This window comes from Gallus gallus, chromosome 1 (genome assembly GCF_016699485.2).
Source record: "Gallus gallus isolate bGalGal1 chromosome 1, bGalGal1.mat.broiler.GRCg7b, whole genome shotgun sequence".
NCBI classification, from domain to species: domain Eukaryota; kingdom Metazoa; phylum Chordata; class Aves; order Galliformes; family Phasianidae; genus Gallus; species Gallus gallus.
Window position 1 is genome coordinate 166008992 of NC_052532.1, and position 16630 is coordinate 166025621.

General features: G+C 37.7%; 1 protein-coding gene across 1 annotated transcript in view; it reads right to left on the reverse strand.

Annotated features, from left to right (window-relative positions):
* VWA8 (von Willebrand factor A domain containing 8) overlaps positions 1-16630 on the reverse strand; it is a 181262-nt gene that overhangs the window by 126319 nt on the left and 38313 nt on the right. The window contains exons 9-14 of the mRNA XM_425624.8: positions 15171-15275; positions 11764-11895; positions 10691-10825; positions 10533-10610; positions 1158-1318; positions 439-552 (exon numbers count right to left, since the gene is read on the reverse strand). Coding sequence (XP_425624.5) covers positions 439-552; positions 1158-1318; positions 10533-10610; positions 10691-10825; positions 11764-11895; positions 15171-15275 — 725 coding nt within the window. The remainder of the gene's footprint in view (positions 1-438; positions 553-1157; positions 1319-10532; positions 10611-10690; positions 10826-11763; positions 11896-15170; positions 15276-16630) is intronic.

The window sequence follows — 16630 nt, forward strand, 5'->3', positions numbered from 1 at the left end:
TCCATATCAGTTGGAAATTAAAAACCAGCTTTCTAGATAGCGAAGAAAAAGAAAGTAGCAAGTCATGTTAAATTTCAATATGGCTTTATTTTCAGATGCTCTGAATAAATTCTTCCAAAATTAAGTATGATATGCTTACATATCTGTGCTTTTATGCACGCACCATTTATGTTCAATTCCTAACTCCTTCTGTTAAAGGTTATTTAATGATTTTCTTTTAGCTTAAGCATTTTAAACAGGATATAATTTTCTCATGCAACACAAAGAAAAAAAAGCACGAGGAAATTGATGATTAAAATACATTCTCTTAATGATTAAATGGTATCAGTTTAAGAGGGAAGCACTTTTGCATGATATCTTCACAATAAAATAAAGGAGATTAGGTGCTTTGCAGGATGAAATAGTGATTGCATTCTGAAGTCACAGTGGACACTTTACCTTTCCTGCAGTTTCTCATCAGGGATCTTCAATTCTTCTTTTAAGTTCTGATACCTATCCTCCCTTAATAATCTGGTGCCATCATAGAGGGTCAATTCTCTGTCATGTATTAGCCTGTTTGAAAATAAAAATAAACAAGATTTATCTAGCCTTTGCTTTCTTTTTGTAGTACTTATTTCAACTAACACTTTTCTCATAAAAAGCTATCTCAGTCAGCACAGTCCATTGGAAAAAGTTACAGCACTCTAAGATGCATACAGGTGTGAAGGTTATGCAGTTTGCCCAAGTAAATAGTTTCAGCATAAAGACACTTACCCAACCTACTTACTTTTAATAGAAAATAAGGAGAAATATTTAAACTATTTTCTGGCATCTTGCATTTTCAGATCATTGTTCAAATATTACTAACGTACAGATTTCATACATTTGTAGTAAAATCTAGCTCATTCTTCAGTTCAGGCTTACACATTGTCTTTACAAAGAACTGATATTTCCTGTGCTATTAAAGACTTCTAAAGAACTTGAAAGAATTGCTTCTGCTTTCAAGTATGTAAAGACTGAGCGATACATGTTCCAAAGAGCTTCAACACTCAGCTTGATCTTTACAGTACTGTTGAAGTTACAAAGTCATATTCACCAGAAAAACCTTAATTCATCAGTACATACGTGCTCAGCAAGCAGATCACACACACGCAACACAGCTGTGCTCATATCCTGACCTTTGCAATACAGCTAGAGTGCCAGGGTTAATTCGATGAATGCCATCAAGAATAACAAGTTTTCCTTCCAGGGCCGCAGTAACAAGTGGTGATGGTCTCCATGCAGTGTCCCCATTAGGAAGAGTATACCTCTGCTGCAGCAGGTCTCTAGCTGTCATGTCCTGCAAGTGCCAATTCATCAGAATATAGTTATGCTGCATTTTATTCATGTACAAGCATCTGCTTTCTCCTTAGAAAACTCCATTCTGTTTTTCCTGAGACTACACCCAAAGAAGATCAGCAGAAATTTTTCAATTACTTTTTGGAATAGTATTATGAGGGCTGCTCTGAAAGTAATGCCTCCTATTTCATTATGTTGCCCCATGACAACAGAGGCGGATGTTGGTGGTACAGCAGTAGATATTAAACCTTCCCACCCAAATTCTGTTAGATTTTGTTGCTGTATGACAGATAGCAGCTGAGAAATGGTCTGACAAAGTGGTGTCCAACATGGAAGTACATATGAAGTGAAGGTGTATCACTGAATTCCTTCACGTGGAAAAAATGGCACCTGTTGACATTCATTGATGCTTGTTGAACGTTTATAGAGACCAAACAGTAGATGTCAGCACAGTGAGGCAGTGGGTGGTGCATTTCTGCTAACAGTGGGGACTATTTTGAAAAATAGAGTTTTGTAGTTGAGAATTTGCTCTATCAAATAGTGTTATTGTGCTCTTTGTATCTATTGTAGTTTCCATGAAAATAAATAGGAGGCATCGCTTTTGGAGCGAACTATAAATAACACCCACATGCACAGACACTGTCACACAGCCTGTGGAAGTACCAGATCTCCAGTATAACCTCTTTGAAGCTAAACCAAAAGTTTGGTTGTTGTTGGTTATATCAAAAGTACATAGAGTATCACAGAATACTACATAGGGAATAAAACACAGCTAAAGGCAAAATCTAGTACAGCCTCCAGTATACGTATTTTGTTACACTACAACAGATGCACACTGGGGCAACAAAGACATAATGGCCATTAATGACCTGAAATTCCTTCTTCAGGCTGTGCTGCGAACAGAACTTAACCTAAAATCAGACGAGAAAAATATTTTCTATTGTAGCTGCAGCTTTTGCATATGTCCTCTTCACAACTATAAGCCTTTTGAACTTCCACGAATAAAAATAGAACACATTACGTCATATGGCCTGAATCATTTCCTCTTTCTAAATTTCCTTAAAAGCCTTAAAATAACAGGACAAAGTCCGGTTCGTTCAGTGCTTCCCCATTTTATAACCAAAAACCTCACATTCAGATGTACAACAGCAGCCATTATTGTTATTGTCGTCCTTCTGCTTTTTTAATGCAGTTTGCTTATTTCTAGTATTCTATTAAAGAATTAGCCTAAAACAATTTTTAAGCAAGGTCATAAAAAAATGCAAGTATTTTCGGGACATGCATCAGAAGTGTGCACTGTGTAGTTAGCAAATGCATTCAACTAACACTCCTTCTGACACTTCACACCTAAAGGAGTAAAATAGTATAGAATAGCAATTAATCAGGAGCCCACTACGCTATACATAATGTTATACAGCCATAATTCCAACAACTGGAGAAATATGCTTTTGTTTTCACGAGAAAAAAAAAAAAACACACATAAAAACACATCAGAAGAGTATTTTGTCGAAAAATGTTTTCTGAAATAAAATGAACTTCATAACATAATTTAAATGGCTGAATTGTGTTAATTTAGTGACGCATTCAATTGAAGCATCATTCATTAACATCTACCCAAATTCAGTAAGAGGTTTGTTACGGCAAACTTCCTGCTTAGTTATTTATTGCTTCTATTTCTTCACTCTAAATCAAGTTTTAATATATAATATTAAAATCACACAATCATAGAATGGCCTGGGTTGAAAAGGACCACAATGATCATCCAGTTTCAACCCCCCTGCTACGTGCAGGTTTGCCAACCACCAGACCAGGCTGCCCAGAGCCACATCCAGCCTGGCCTTGAATGCCTCCAGGGATGGGGCATCCACAGCCTCCTTGGGCAACCTGTTCCAGTGCCTCACCACCCTCTGTGTGAAAAACTTCTTCCTAATATCCAACCTAAACCTCCCCTGTCCCAGTTTAAAACCATTCCCCCTTGTCCTGGCACTATCCACCCTCATAAACAGCCGTTCCCCCTTCTATTCATACACTTCCTTCAAGTAGTGGAAGGCCACAATGAGGTTTCCCTGGAGCCTTCTCTTCTCCAAAATTATAATATTAGGAGATGCATGATCACAGAATCACAGAACTGTAGGGGTTGGAATGGACCTCTAGAGATCCTCGAGTCCAACCCCCCTGCAGAACAGGCCCCCTACAGCAGGCTGCACAAGTAGGCATCCAGGCGGGTCTCCAGAGAAAGAAAATCCACAGCCCCCTGGGCAGACATTTCCATTATGATAATACTCTGTCACTAAAAATTCCTCCTTTGGGAGGGGGGACAACAGAAAGGTATGAATTAATCCCTCTCCCCACACACACTACTTCAGGCAAAGCAATTGCCTTGTGAAGCATTTTGATTTCTATTGGTCACAGTCACTGTAACTTAGAAAATAAACAACACAATATAAGCTAAACTATCTTGTAAGTAGGAAAGAGAAAAAGAAGTTGATCAGAGAGAACACTTGTTTCCTTTCCTCCCTTTCGCAGCCACAGCAGTCTCCAGTTCAGCCATTTTTATGGTTCTCTGCACGAATCGTGTTCTTGGCAATTACAAGGTGAAAAATCTATGCTTCCTGCATTCATGCCAATTTGGACTTGCATTTTGTTAATGATTCTCAAAGAACTGGAAGGAGTTTAGAAAGGAAAGGTATGAGGTCATACAAAAAAAAAAAAAAAAGGAAAAGAAATCCTAGAAACAAAACCATCACAGTACACAAACAGTAGTGATGTGCTTAAAAGATTGTTTTTGCCGTGTGAGAGGAGAAAGAGGAACAAGTTGCAGGAAATTTGTTGTAACGTCACTTTGAATATTGTTTTTTTCACCTGAAAATTTACAGGGAAAGATAAAAATAGAAGTGCAATGTTTTATTTTGAACAATCAAAACCAAAAGTTCCCTAGCTACAGTACACAAAAACCAGCTGGCTGCTGCTTCCTGCAGAAGAGAGGACAGAGAGGGGATCTTATCAACACTTGTAAATATCTAAAGGGTGGGTGTCAACTATATGGGGCCAGGCTCTTTCAGTTAGCTTTTACCACGCCTAATGGTTACATCTCTTTATTTTATTGCTAAAGCAGAGTACTTCCTTCTGATGTATTCTATTTTCTATCCTAAATTGGACAAATACGTGCATGTTCTACTTCCCCTGCAGAACAGCTTTCCCACAAGAGATACCACGTATTGATTTTTTTTTTCCCTACCAGGACCAAAATTAACATTGTATTAGAATGCATGCAGACATTTCAGATACAATATTCACATGAAGAAGCAGACACAACAATAATTGTATGAACTTAATCCATGCTCCACAGGCCATGGAAAGAAATTCACATTTATTATATCACTTAAAATGATTTAAATCATGCTGCCACTTGTTGTGGACATAGCAACGTACTGTAGCCAGTGCCAAATTCCACTGCAACTCTTAGAAATATCAGAAGGGTGAATGTCAAGAGGATGGAGCCAGGCTCCTTTTGCTGGCACCCAGCCACAGGACAAGGGGCAACGGGCACAAACTGGAACCCGGGAAGTTCCCTCTGAACATGAGAAAGAACATCTCTACTTTGAGATGACTGAGCACTGGAACAGGCTGCCCAGAGAGATGGTGGAGTATCTCCTTCTCTGGAGATACTTAAAACCCACCTGGACCTACTCCAGGGAACCTCCTAGGGGGCTGGATTAGATGATCTCCAGAGTCTTGCCAATTCCTATGACTCTGGGACTCTCATTTGCTGTTTCATAACTGCACAAAGAAAACTGAAAAACTAATCCTTCCTAAGCAGGATCTAAGTTTCCTCTGTCAAGAATCTGTCTACTTAGAACTGAATATAGTCAGAAATATGAATAATGTCAGAGATCATAAAGTAAACAGTAATTATTCTGTGAAACAAGTGTTAGCCATAAGAAATTATCTATATGCTTAAAAAGTCTGGGAACTTTTGGTTTGGATATGTTTGATTCTCAGCTCACAACATAAAAGCTCGTAGAGTTTATTTCTGTGAAAACAATATAGGGAGCTAAGGACTTCACACTATTCAAGCCCTTGTATCAACTTCAGATGGAAAGACAGATGAAGCAAATATTTAAAATAAAAGTAAACATTATATATAAACATCCAAGAACACAATTCTTCACAGAGCCTGAATGAAAATACTGCTGTTTCTTCAGACCAGTGAGAAGCGCTCCATCTAATTTCTTTGTGCTTGTAGAAATGATTGGAAAAAATAACATGAACTACAGCACAGATATGAACCTCCTTCATTTTAGAAATGGATTTAGGACAATATGATCTCTCTCCCAGAAAATCAAAACAATACTTTTTGAAGAAAACTACAGAAATCTATTAAATATACATTATCAAACTTCTCAGAGCCTTCATTGCCCAATTACTGCATGAATTGCTATTTAACATTTTTCCAGTCATTAAACTATGTTATTACTTTGCTGTGCAAAGCTACTGATGTGTAAAAAAAACAAATGCATTCTTAAAATATATCAAAAGATGCATAGCTCAGCTGCATTCAATCATTTTTTTATGTCTTGCTTCCTGTAAAGGTTTTTAAGATTTTCTGAGATATTTTACATGTGAAATACAGAATCAGAGTTGGAGGGGACTTTTAAAGGTCATCTACTCCAACTCATTTACAATGAAGGGACATGCACAACCTGTTCCAGTGTCACACCACCCTTGCTGTACAGACCTTTTCCTTATATACAACCTAAATTTACCCTCTTCAAGCTTGAAGTCATTTCTATCGCCACAGATCCTGCTAAAGATTGTCCCCTTCTTTCCTGGAGCTCCCCTTTGGATATTGAAAGGCTGATATCAGGTTACCTCGCAGCCTTCTCCACGCTCCCAGCTCTCTCAGCCTGTCCTCATAGGTGTCGCATCCCTTGAATCATTTTTGTGGCCCTCTTCTGGACGTGCTCCAACAGGTCCATGCCTCTCCTGTACTGAGGACTCCACATCCAGATACAGTACTCCAGGTGAGGCCTCACCAGAGCAGAGGGGAAGGATCATCTCTCTTGCCCTGCTGGCAATGCTGCTTTGGATGCAGCCTGGGATACAGTTGGCTTTCTGGGCTGTGAGGGCACATTGCTGGCTCATGTCCTGTTTCCCATCCACCAGTATACTCAGGTCTTTTTGGCAGGGCTGCACTCAATCCTGTCATCCCCCAGCTTATATTGGTAGTGGATGCTACCTCAACCCGGATGCAAGACCTTGCACTCAGATTTGTTGAACCTCATGAGGTTCACCTGAGCCCACTGCTCAAGCCTCTCTAGATCCCTCTCAATGGTATCCTGTAACTCTGGTGTACTAACCGCACCACACAGCTTAGTGCTATCAGCAAACTTGCTGAGGATGTACTCAACCTCACAGTCAATGTAATTGATGAAGATATTAAAGAGCATCAGTACCAGCACCAACTCCTGTGGGACACAACTCATCACTGATCTCCATCCAGACACCGAGCCACTGACCACCACTCTCTGGACTCAATTCTGCAGCCAGTTCTTTGTCCACTGAACAGTCTACTCATCAAATCCATATCTTTACAGTTGGGAGTGAAGAATGTTGTGGGGTGCCATGTCCTTACTGAAGTCCAGATAGATGACGTCAGTGGCTCTTCCCTTGTCCATTGATGCACTGACACCATCATAAAAAGCCATTAGGTTGGTCAAGTAAGATTTACCCTTGGTGAAGCCATGCTGGTTCTCCCCTATCACCTCCCTGTCTTCCACGTGCTTTAGCATAATTTCTGTGAGGATCTGTTCCATTACCTTTCCCAGCAGTCATTGCCGTATCATCAGAGGATTTTGTACATGCTGCAATGTTGCCAGCACCTCTCAAGGAAGTGGGTCTTTCAAGGCCCCTGCTAGCACCCTGTCCTTCTAACACAGCTATACCATCCCACACCTTATCATGGGAAGGCTCACTGCCACCCCTGTCCCCCTTCAGACCAAGTTTAATGCCCTCCCAATGACCTCTGCTAGCTTTTGTCCAAGGAGTCTTCTCCCCCTTAGAGAAAGGTGAACTCCATCTGGTGCCCACAAACTCAGTGTCATGTAGGCCATTTGGTTGTTAAAAAAGTTCTAGCAACAGCACCACATATATATATATGTATAGATACACCCGGATGTTACATAGACATGTGAATTTATGCAGAACAATGAGCTCACAGTTATTTTTTTGTTTTAATAATGTTTCCTATTACCATAAATGTTGCTCTATGAAAACCCTCTGCCCTTTTAGCTTGATCAAAGCCTGGTGAAACCAAAGGTATGGTTCACTCCAATGTGAAATACTTCAAACTCTTAGCCTAGATTTTATTTCAGCAGTAATCACAGATCCTTCTGAAAGAACAGTGTCCAGTGAGTAACTGATTTCTACAGCTCCTCCATTCATGCATCTCCAAAAAGGAAGTTGTTTGCTCCTATTCAGTGAAGCCATACTAATAAAAGTTAGGCTACTGAAAAACACTGGTTGTATTTTTAAGCTTGCAGGATCAAATAATCGCCTGATTTTGCTGGTGAGTAAAAGTACAGAATAGGCTATCCTGAGTTGGAAGAGATCCACAAAGATCAGCGGTCACAAGGATCACTGTATCTTATACAACAAAAGTGTGAGTGCGTCTTTCTTTATGTGCATTTGTTGAGGCATAAAAGTAATTTTCTTGGGATGTTTTAAGAATATGTTTATATGGACAAACACAGAGAGAAATACGACATCATTCCGGCCCAGAATCTACACACCTATCTTACTATATGACCGTACACAGGGTAACAGATACTTCTAGAAAAGCCAGGTATATCACCAGGAACATCATATGGCATTGATGGGGCTCTGTAACTTCGAAAACCAAACGTGATCACAACTGGCCAGGTTAAAACACATGAAAAGAGCTCATATCTGTCTGACTCCATTTACACAGATAAACTTTTAGAGTCTGCAGCTCTGTTAGCTAAAGGCATACTGGGGGAAGGAAGAGCAGAACAGTGGGACCATGTTTGAAGAGGCTCGTATCAATGCAGAGAAACATAAAATGGACTTTTTCTTTCATCATCATAAATATTTTTTTTCCATTTTTTTTCTTTGGCCTGTTTTAACCCTTCAGTGATACAACCCATTTTTGTCTGCATCTCTTCTCTCCCCACATGCATCCAAATCAACTGCAGCTGTCTTTTCCTTCCCTTGAAGGTCTCCACGTTGCCTGGGAGAGATTTAAATAAGCAAAGGAAGGGGAAGAATATACTGTGATAAAGAATACACTGTGTTAACAATATATTGTGTTAATTCTGATGCTAATGTTTCCCTACAACATTGCCAATTATCACTTATGACTGCAAAATTTGTGATACTTGGTATGCTTTGGCTTACAAGGTCATGGAACACCCTTAGTTTCATATTTTATTTGAGAGCGTTTTCATTCCTAAAGGTTACGTAGAAAACCTTACATGTAATAAGCAAATTCAGTCACTCTATTTTTAACCTCAATATTTTTCAGACTATGGCATGAGGTCATAGTTCGTCAAGATCTAAGACTGACAGTACTCTCCAAAGAAGTACCAAGTGAACACTGTCCACAGGAGATCACTTTTAACAGGACAGACTTCAGGGTTTAACAAACAAACAATCTATAGTGTTGTGAGACAGTCTGAAGCACTGTCAGGATGAGATCAACGGAAAAAAACCGAAACAGATAGCAGGGCCACTGCTCCACACTTATCATACTCTGAGACAACTGACATATCCTTAATTTGATTTTTCTGTACGTCTAACCTGTCTGGAACCATTGCTACTTTAAAATACGGTAGATTTTTTCCTCCAGCTCACTAGAAACACAGCCTTGTTGATACCTACAGCTCCTTGACACTACCTGCAAAACCCATGGAAGCCCTTATGACTTCTCTAGTTCTTCCCTTCATTTTATCCCTAAATGTCATTCTAAGACAGCTAAGTCAGCTGTCTATGAGCTTCACAAAAAACACACAGGTCTCCCCAGATTTATTTTTAAAGCCACATCTATACCAAGACTAACACCAGCCAAAATTTAAATAAATTAGCAACAGTTAAGCTAAGAGTGATAGCACCTAAAAAAAAAAGAACAGCATTAATATCAATTGAATGTAATAGGCATTTATCACACATAAATATCAATCTTCATTCTATGTTTCTAGGATCCAACTCTTGAATATATCTCTACTACGATGCAGTCCCACCACCACTGTAATCATCAGACTAAAGAGAAAAGTTAAAAAAAAGAAACAAAAACAAACAAACAAAAAAACAAAAACTAAAACTAAAAAAGGGAGAAAAGTAAATTGAGAGAAATTATAGCATTATTTAAAATCCCATGTGATAGGCATCAGAAAAAATAAGCCTTAAGAGGACAATGAGAGATCTTGACAGGAGTAAAAACAAAATTGTAAGCCTACAGAAAGTGAAAAATAACTCAAAAACATTCTCAGTAAGTTTACTAACATTATCTAGTCTCAATATACTTATGAAACCGTCTTCCATAACAGTAAAAAATAACATTAATACTGGTGATCCATTATAAAATTAAACAGCATAGGGACAAGCAAAAAAAAAAAGGAAGAGAAAAAAGGTCTTCAAAATGCATGAATTACAAGAAGTCACCACTGAGCAAAAGGCAGGAAACATACTTCAAAAGTAGAGAAAAGATATCTGAGAAGATATGAAAGACATTGCTTTATTTATGAAACTCAGTTATGTCAAATCACAAAACAAATCGCCAATTCTGTTGACAACAGAAAGAGGCAGTGAATGCTTCTCCTTACATTTTGCTTATTTAAGTTATCTACCTTTCTTTCACATTCTCGATGAAGCCAATAAAATGAAAGTAAAGCACTATCAGGGCTAGCTTAGAAGTAGTAACATCGAACTACCTATATTGCTGTATACTACCCCCTCTGTTCAGGTCTACAGTAAGACAAGATTTTAGATGAGTATTCTGTAACAGAAAGTAAAAAACACTCTATAATTACCATGAAGCTATTTTTACTATCCTTTATTTTAAAACATATATTGGTGATTATTATTACTCATTACAAAGCTGCAGCTGTATATAAAGACCGTCTTACACAGAGAACCTGCCTGCGTGTTGTATTTTGGATCATGTTTAAAGTATGATCATCAGCAGATCATATACTTACCTGATATAGCATGATAGGTTCTATGCTGTATCCTAGTATATCAGCAAACTCCTTAGCAATAACTGTTTTTCCACAGCCCTAAAAAGTTAAAAAATAATAACTAGATTACACTGTAAAGAGCCTGGGGAACGAGGGAAAAGAGAAATTTAAATTCTTACTTTTCCTCCAATCAAACACATATCTTTAACCATATGAGATTGCATCATCTCTGCCAACAGCTGATCATGACTGGAAGTTCTTATAAATTTATCTGATTGAGAATGCTGTTTTAATAGCCCAGTCCCAGCTGGAACCTAAAAGGAAACAAGACAAAAGAAAACAAAACAAAATGCTTAATAAGATATATTGTGATAGCTCTAGGCTTTGTATGGACTGGGTTACACTTCCCCAAATAATACTGTAATATTCAAACCCAAATCTTACACTGAACAAAATTAACACTGCATTATCTGTCCCTGGAGGCATTCAAGACCAGGTTGGATGGGGCCCTGGGCAACCTGGTCTAGCATCAGATCTAGAGGTTGGTGGCCCTGCCAGTGGCTGGAGGGTTGGAACTTGATGATCCTTAGGGTCCCTTCCAATCCAAGACATTCTATGATTCTTTAATAGACAGCTTCCTCCACACTTTCTTCTCCCATTCTTAATGAAAAAAAAATTAAGAAATGTGAACTAATTCAGTTATGGAATTGGGGCATGGAAAGAACTTGAGGCTGTTCATGCAGAAGTCAAAATATAAAAATCACATTTAATGCCAAGACATTTAAGACCATTTAAGACCAATCACATTTAATGCAACTATTTTTGTTCCATTTTCCCAACATCCCGTGTCAGAACATTACCAAGCACTCATCAGTTGTTTTTTTTTTTTTGAAGTGCAGATACAGACTATTATTTTATTCTAAGAAAAAGGGAAAGCAGCACCAAGAACATCACAAGCATTGTTATTCTAAATTTCTTGATGTTTTATTGCATTACAGATTTTCCTTTCAAACATATTTCAGCACTTGATATACTTGAATTTGTAGTTTCCTACATATGATGGATTTATCTAAACTATTGCTTATCCACAATCCAATAATCCCGTATCTACGTGCAGTAGATAAGGGAAAAAATAACAAAAATCAAACATCCAACACAAATGTGTTTCAGGATCAAAGATAAGCATCAAATTCTTGATTACATGAAAGTAACTTAACAATAATTACATATAGTTTCATGAATATGCAATTACCTGGAATGTCACTTCACTTTCACCAATCTGTACAGTTACATCAGCCTTGAAGGGTTTGTTTCCTGGTACACTTTCTACTTTTGTAATCCGTTTTGGGCGCAATTGTTTGTTTGAGTCCTGGAGCTCAAAACGCTGTAAAATTAGAGGGTTGGGGGAATTATTTATTACACACTGCTTTCTTTTTTAAACTGTTTGTTCTGATAACAGGGCCAGAAACATATACAAGATGAATTACTTGTGAAGTCTTGAACTCATTTCCTTTATTTAAACTTTACTTCACTTTACACACCTGTGTTTGCATTCTTGATGGCCAATATATTTCATATACTCATTTAAACCCAAACTAAAAAGACCTACTATCTATTTATTCCGACTGTAACGACAAATGCAATTTAAAATGTCATATTCTTACTTTGCAAATACTTACTCAGACAGACTAAAATAATAAAATAAATGGACGATAGCCTTTAGCAGTGTAATAATAGACCAACTATCTTTGCAGGCAATTATAAACAACTGCAGATTTAAATATCTGGCTACCAGTAAAAATAAGCGTCACAGGTTATGTTTATGTAGCTCCACAGTCTTACCACACAGGGAAAACTGAGGAAGACTTCTAACAATCAAGCCTTCAGCATGTTCTGGATGTATCAAATGGTAAGAAATGAGCTTCTGTCTTCCCAATCCACTTTTGAGCATTATATTCTAATTTACATTTTATACAGATAGCAAGAAAATGTCTGTTTTGTTGTAGAATGAGAAGTCATTATCAAAGGGGCTAAATTATAAGATAAGCCACAGTAATTTTTTATTCGTCAGAGTTGGAAGCTGAGTAATCAAGAGAAAAAGGAGTGAAAGGTTGAAGGAACTGAGCTTGCATAGCTTGGAGAAAAGAAGGCTCTAGGGAGACCACATTGTGACCTTCCAGTATTTGAAGGGAGCATATAAATAGGAGGGGGAACGACTGTTTATGAGGGTGGATAGTGATAGGACAAAGGGGGAATGGTTTTAAACCGAGACAGGGGAGGTTTAGGTTAGATATTAGGAGGAAGTTTTCCACACAGAGGGTGGTGATGCACTGGAACACGTTGCCCAAGGAGGTTGTGGATGCCCCATTGCTGGAGGCATTCAAGGCCAGGCTGGATGTGGCTCTGGGCAGCCTGGTCTGGTGGTTGGCGACCCTGCACATAAGAGGGGGGTTGAAACTCAATGATCACTGTGGTCCTTTTCAACCCAGGCCATTCTATGATTCTCTGATTCTCTGCACAGGAGGGAAAGATAATTTTACAAGGCGTAAGAGGATTAAACTTTTACAAGAAGCAAAATAAGAACTGCAAATTGGCACTAAGAGCATTCATTAATGCAAAAAAAAACCCGAAGTGTATAAACAACTTTGTGGAGAGGGATGAAAGAGAAGCATATTCTGCCTTAGACTACAGTTTGCAATAGAAAGATCTCAGAAGTAAGCAGAATAATAGAATTGTCTAAACAAGAAAGTTGAATCCAGTTTTCTGAAATATTAGGCCATTCTGTAAGAGAGTGCTTCTGTGGTTTGAAGAGGCTTCCCACTGAGAGGCAAGGAAATAGAGGAGGAGGTCAGAGGAAGAGGTCAGGCAACATTAAAGAGAATGTGCAAACAATGCAAAAAAAAGAAAAAGAAAGAAAGAAAGAAAAAAAGTAAACAACAAACTAAAACAAAACAGTGGATGTTTCCAATACCATAAAAAAAAAAACCAAGCATGCAAATGGTGTGTGAGAATTTAAAAAGCAAAGCCCAAATCTGCGATGAATCTGAAACAACGTACTGAAAGCTTATGGAACAATGAAGGAATTAGCTGCAGTCTCTTGTGAGCCACAAAGTCAACTGAATATCAATGGCCGGTTTTATAAATGCCTATCAATAGTACATAGGAAAGAAAACTTCATTACTGTGGAAGACATCATACATATTTAAGCTAATTGTTTGGAAATGTTTCACTGGAGACTGTTTTCCTTGAAAGCAGTCATTTGTCTACATCTAAATTGTCTAAGGGAAACGTTTAAGTTAAACAATTTTTTACAAGCATTTTTCAAATGTTCATCTGCCATTCAAAAATAATTTCTCATGCAAATACTTAATCCAAGTATAGAATAAAGGCCAGAATTCAAACCAAGCCTTGCTTTGCAATGTCTCTTACACTTAAAATCTTTAAGATTCAAAACAGAAAATGACAGTTTCCCAAATGAAGTGACTTCAAATATAGTTTAAATGATAATGAGGATTTAAAAGTAGACAGTCACTAAGAAAGAAAGTTGTACAAGTTAAATCAACCCTCTTAAATAAGAAAAAAAAGCACACGTAGCAGAAAATTTATTAAAAGAAATGGAAAATGAAGGAAGTTAATGGTACAGAATGTAAAGATTTATACAATGTATAACTGATAGCAAAAACAAATGATAAAAAAGATAACAATAAAAGCACATTAAGAACAGAAGTGGCTGTTTCTACTCTGTTAATAGCCAGAAATTTGTATTTCCATCTTGATCCTGGCTCTTACAGGCAATTTCAATCATCCTGATGTGTGCTGTAAGGGAAACACAGCATGGCACAATCAATCTACCTTTTTCAGAAGGTTGTCTGGAATAAATTCTTAACACAGGTGCTGTGCTGGAGTGATGCACAGGTGGCTCTGCTGTTCACAAACAAGGAGCAATCGGTTGGGGATGCGGCAACAGACAGAAGCCTTGGTTGCAGCAACCATCAAATAATGGAGGTCAAAATTCCAAGGAGAAGCAATGAAGCCAAGTAACAGAATACAGATCTCACATTTCATGGGACCAGAGTGGCTCATTCAGAGAAGTAACAGACAGGATCCCACAGGAGTCAGTTCTGAAGGCCTGTGAACACTAGCAGGACCTTCTTCAAAAACAAAAAATCATGAAAACAAGCTGATCAGCCTAACTAAACTAGGGAATTCAGGACTAAGCTCCTATGCAAAAGACAATATTGGGGAAGTGGCTACATGGAGAGACAACATATTTCCCCTACACACAGACATGGTTCAAGACCATTCACTAGCCATTGCATTGAGTATTCCTAAATAGGCAGATACAAATGACTTCCATTTTTCAGTACTGAAAGAGCTGGGTAAGATGGTTTAGGCTGCAAATGTTAATTTGCAGTATCTCCTACAACATATTCAAAAATGAAAGAAAGCTAATACTGTGTTAAAGTTTTAAAAGGTTGAATAGAATTACCCAGTACAATTACAAGCTTGATAAGCTGTTATTAAACATGAACGTAACAACAGAACAGATCTGATCAAAAACAAACAAGAAAAGGCTAATCCAGACTACAGCCAGAAAACTAATGATGTAACGTTAGTCAACATCCATCGCTCCCTGGAATTACAACATGCAATACTTACTTTCAGTGCATCCTTGACTGCAGTTCTGCCTTCCTTTCCAAGGAAAATATTATAAGGGTAAAGCCGGTCAATAACATGCTGGACTGACATCATAGGAAATGAATCCTAATTCAAATTGAAAATACAAATGAAAGAAAAAGGCTTTAAATCCAAAATAGTGCTAAATTTAAAATAAAACATTTAATGGCAATAAACAAATGCCCACCTCATCCAGCAGTTGAACAGATGTCAAAACAGGCATTTTGAATGTGCAATTCATTACAGTATTTCAAATAGGTTAGAAAAATTATGCCAAAACAAGGACTTTTTCTCCCGTGCATAAATGGAAGCTATGGGGACTGGCTCAGAATCTTAACATCACTTGAGGCTAGATGGGACAAATCCTATCAATGGTAACTGTGTTTCACAGTATGACAAGAATCTGTACAATAATGGCCTATTATTTCATAGCAATTTCTAATATTTACTTCTAATTCTATTATATTGCACAGGTTCCACTCAAAACATTTTGGAACAGTTGAACAGAATTTGTTTTGCTTTGAAATGCGTTACCAAGGATGTTTGCGCTTTCCAAACAAAACTGTAAACCATGTTTTATACCTCCCTGCTAACTGTAGGTAATAATTATTCTGCCTGCTGTTACCTGAACTAGCAACAATTCCAGTTATTTTGCTACAGCAATAGAGAAAGAAATAGAAGGATTTTTGAGAATAGTTAAGAAACATACATACAACTTTCTCCATGGCAGAAAAAAGTGTTTCAAAAAATCCTAAAGTAATGCTCAGTTGCTTTACAGAGGACATGCACGTTATTAAGGATTGATCCTGAGTAACATTAGTGAAACAACAATTAGTGGACTGCTACTACTTTTTTTATGCACTCTAATATAATTTAAATAAAATGGATCAGTTTTCAATTACAGACTTGGATTACGCAGACATCCAACTAAAGAGAAGAGTTGCTCAGAAATGAGATCAGGAGATGCATATTTTATGAAATGCATAATTCAATTCATACTTATAATCAGTAGTACTATTTATAATGTTCCATATTAAAAAAGCATCAGTAAAAATAAACAATTTAAGAGGACTGTAGTAAATATGCTGCCTAAAGGATCACAAAGCTCATTATTGCATTTTAAAAGCCCTCTGTCTATAAATAAAGATGTAACATATAATTTGCCCACATTATCTCAAATTAATAATAATTACAGTGGCATATCCAAAATTAGCCTATTTAGAACAGCATCCTACAAAAAAAATTTGGAGAAAGGAGTTTTCAAACTAGGAAGTACATTTTTGGAACTACATTAATCTATACAGAAGACAGGGAGATAGTCTTTATGATATACTCATTCTACACTGGTTTGGGTGTACTGGTGGATGGGAAGCTGGACATGAGCCAGCAGCGTGCCCTTGCAGCCCAGAAAGCCAACCATATCTCAGGCTGCATCAAAAGAA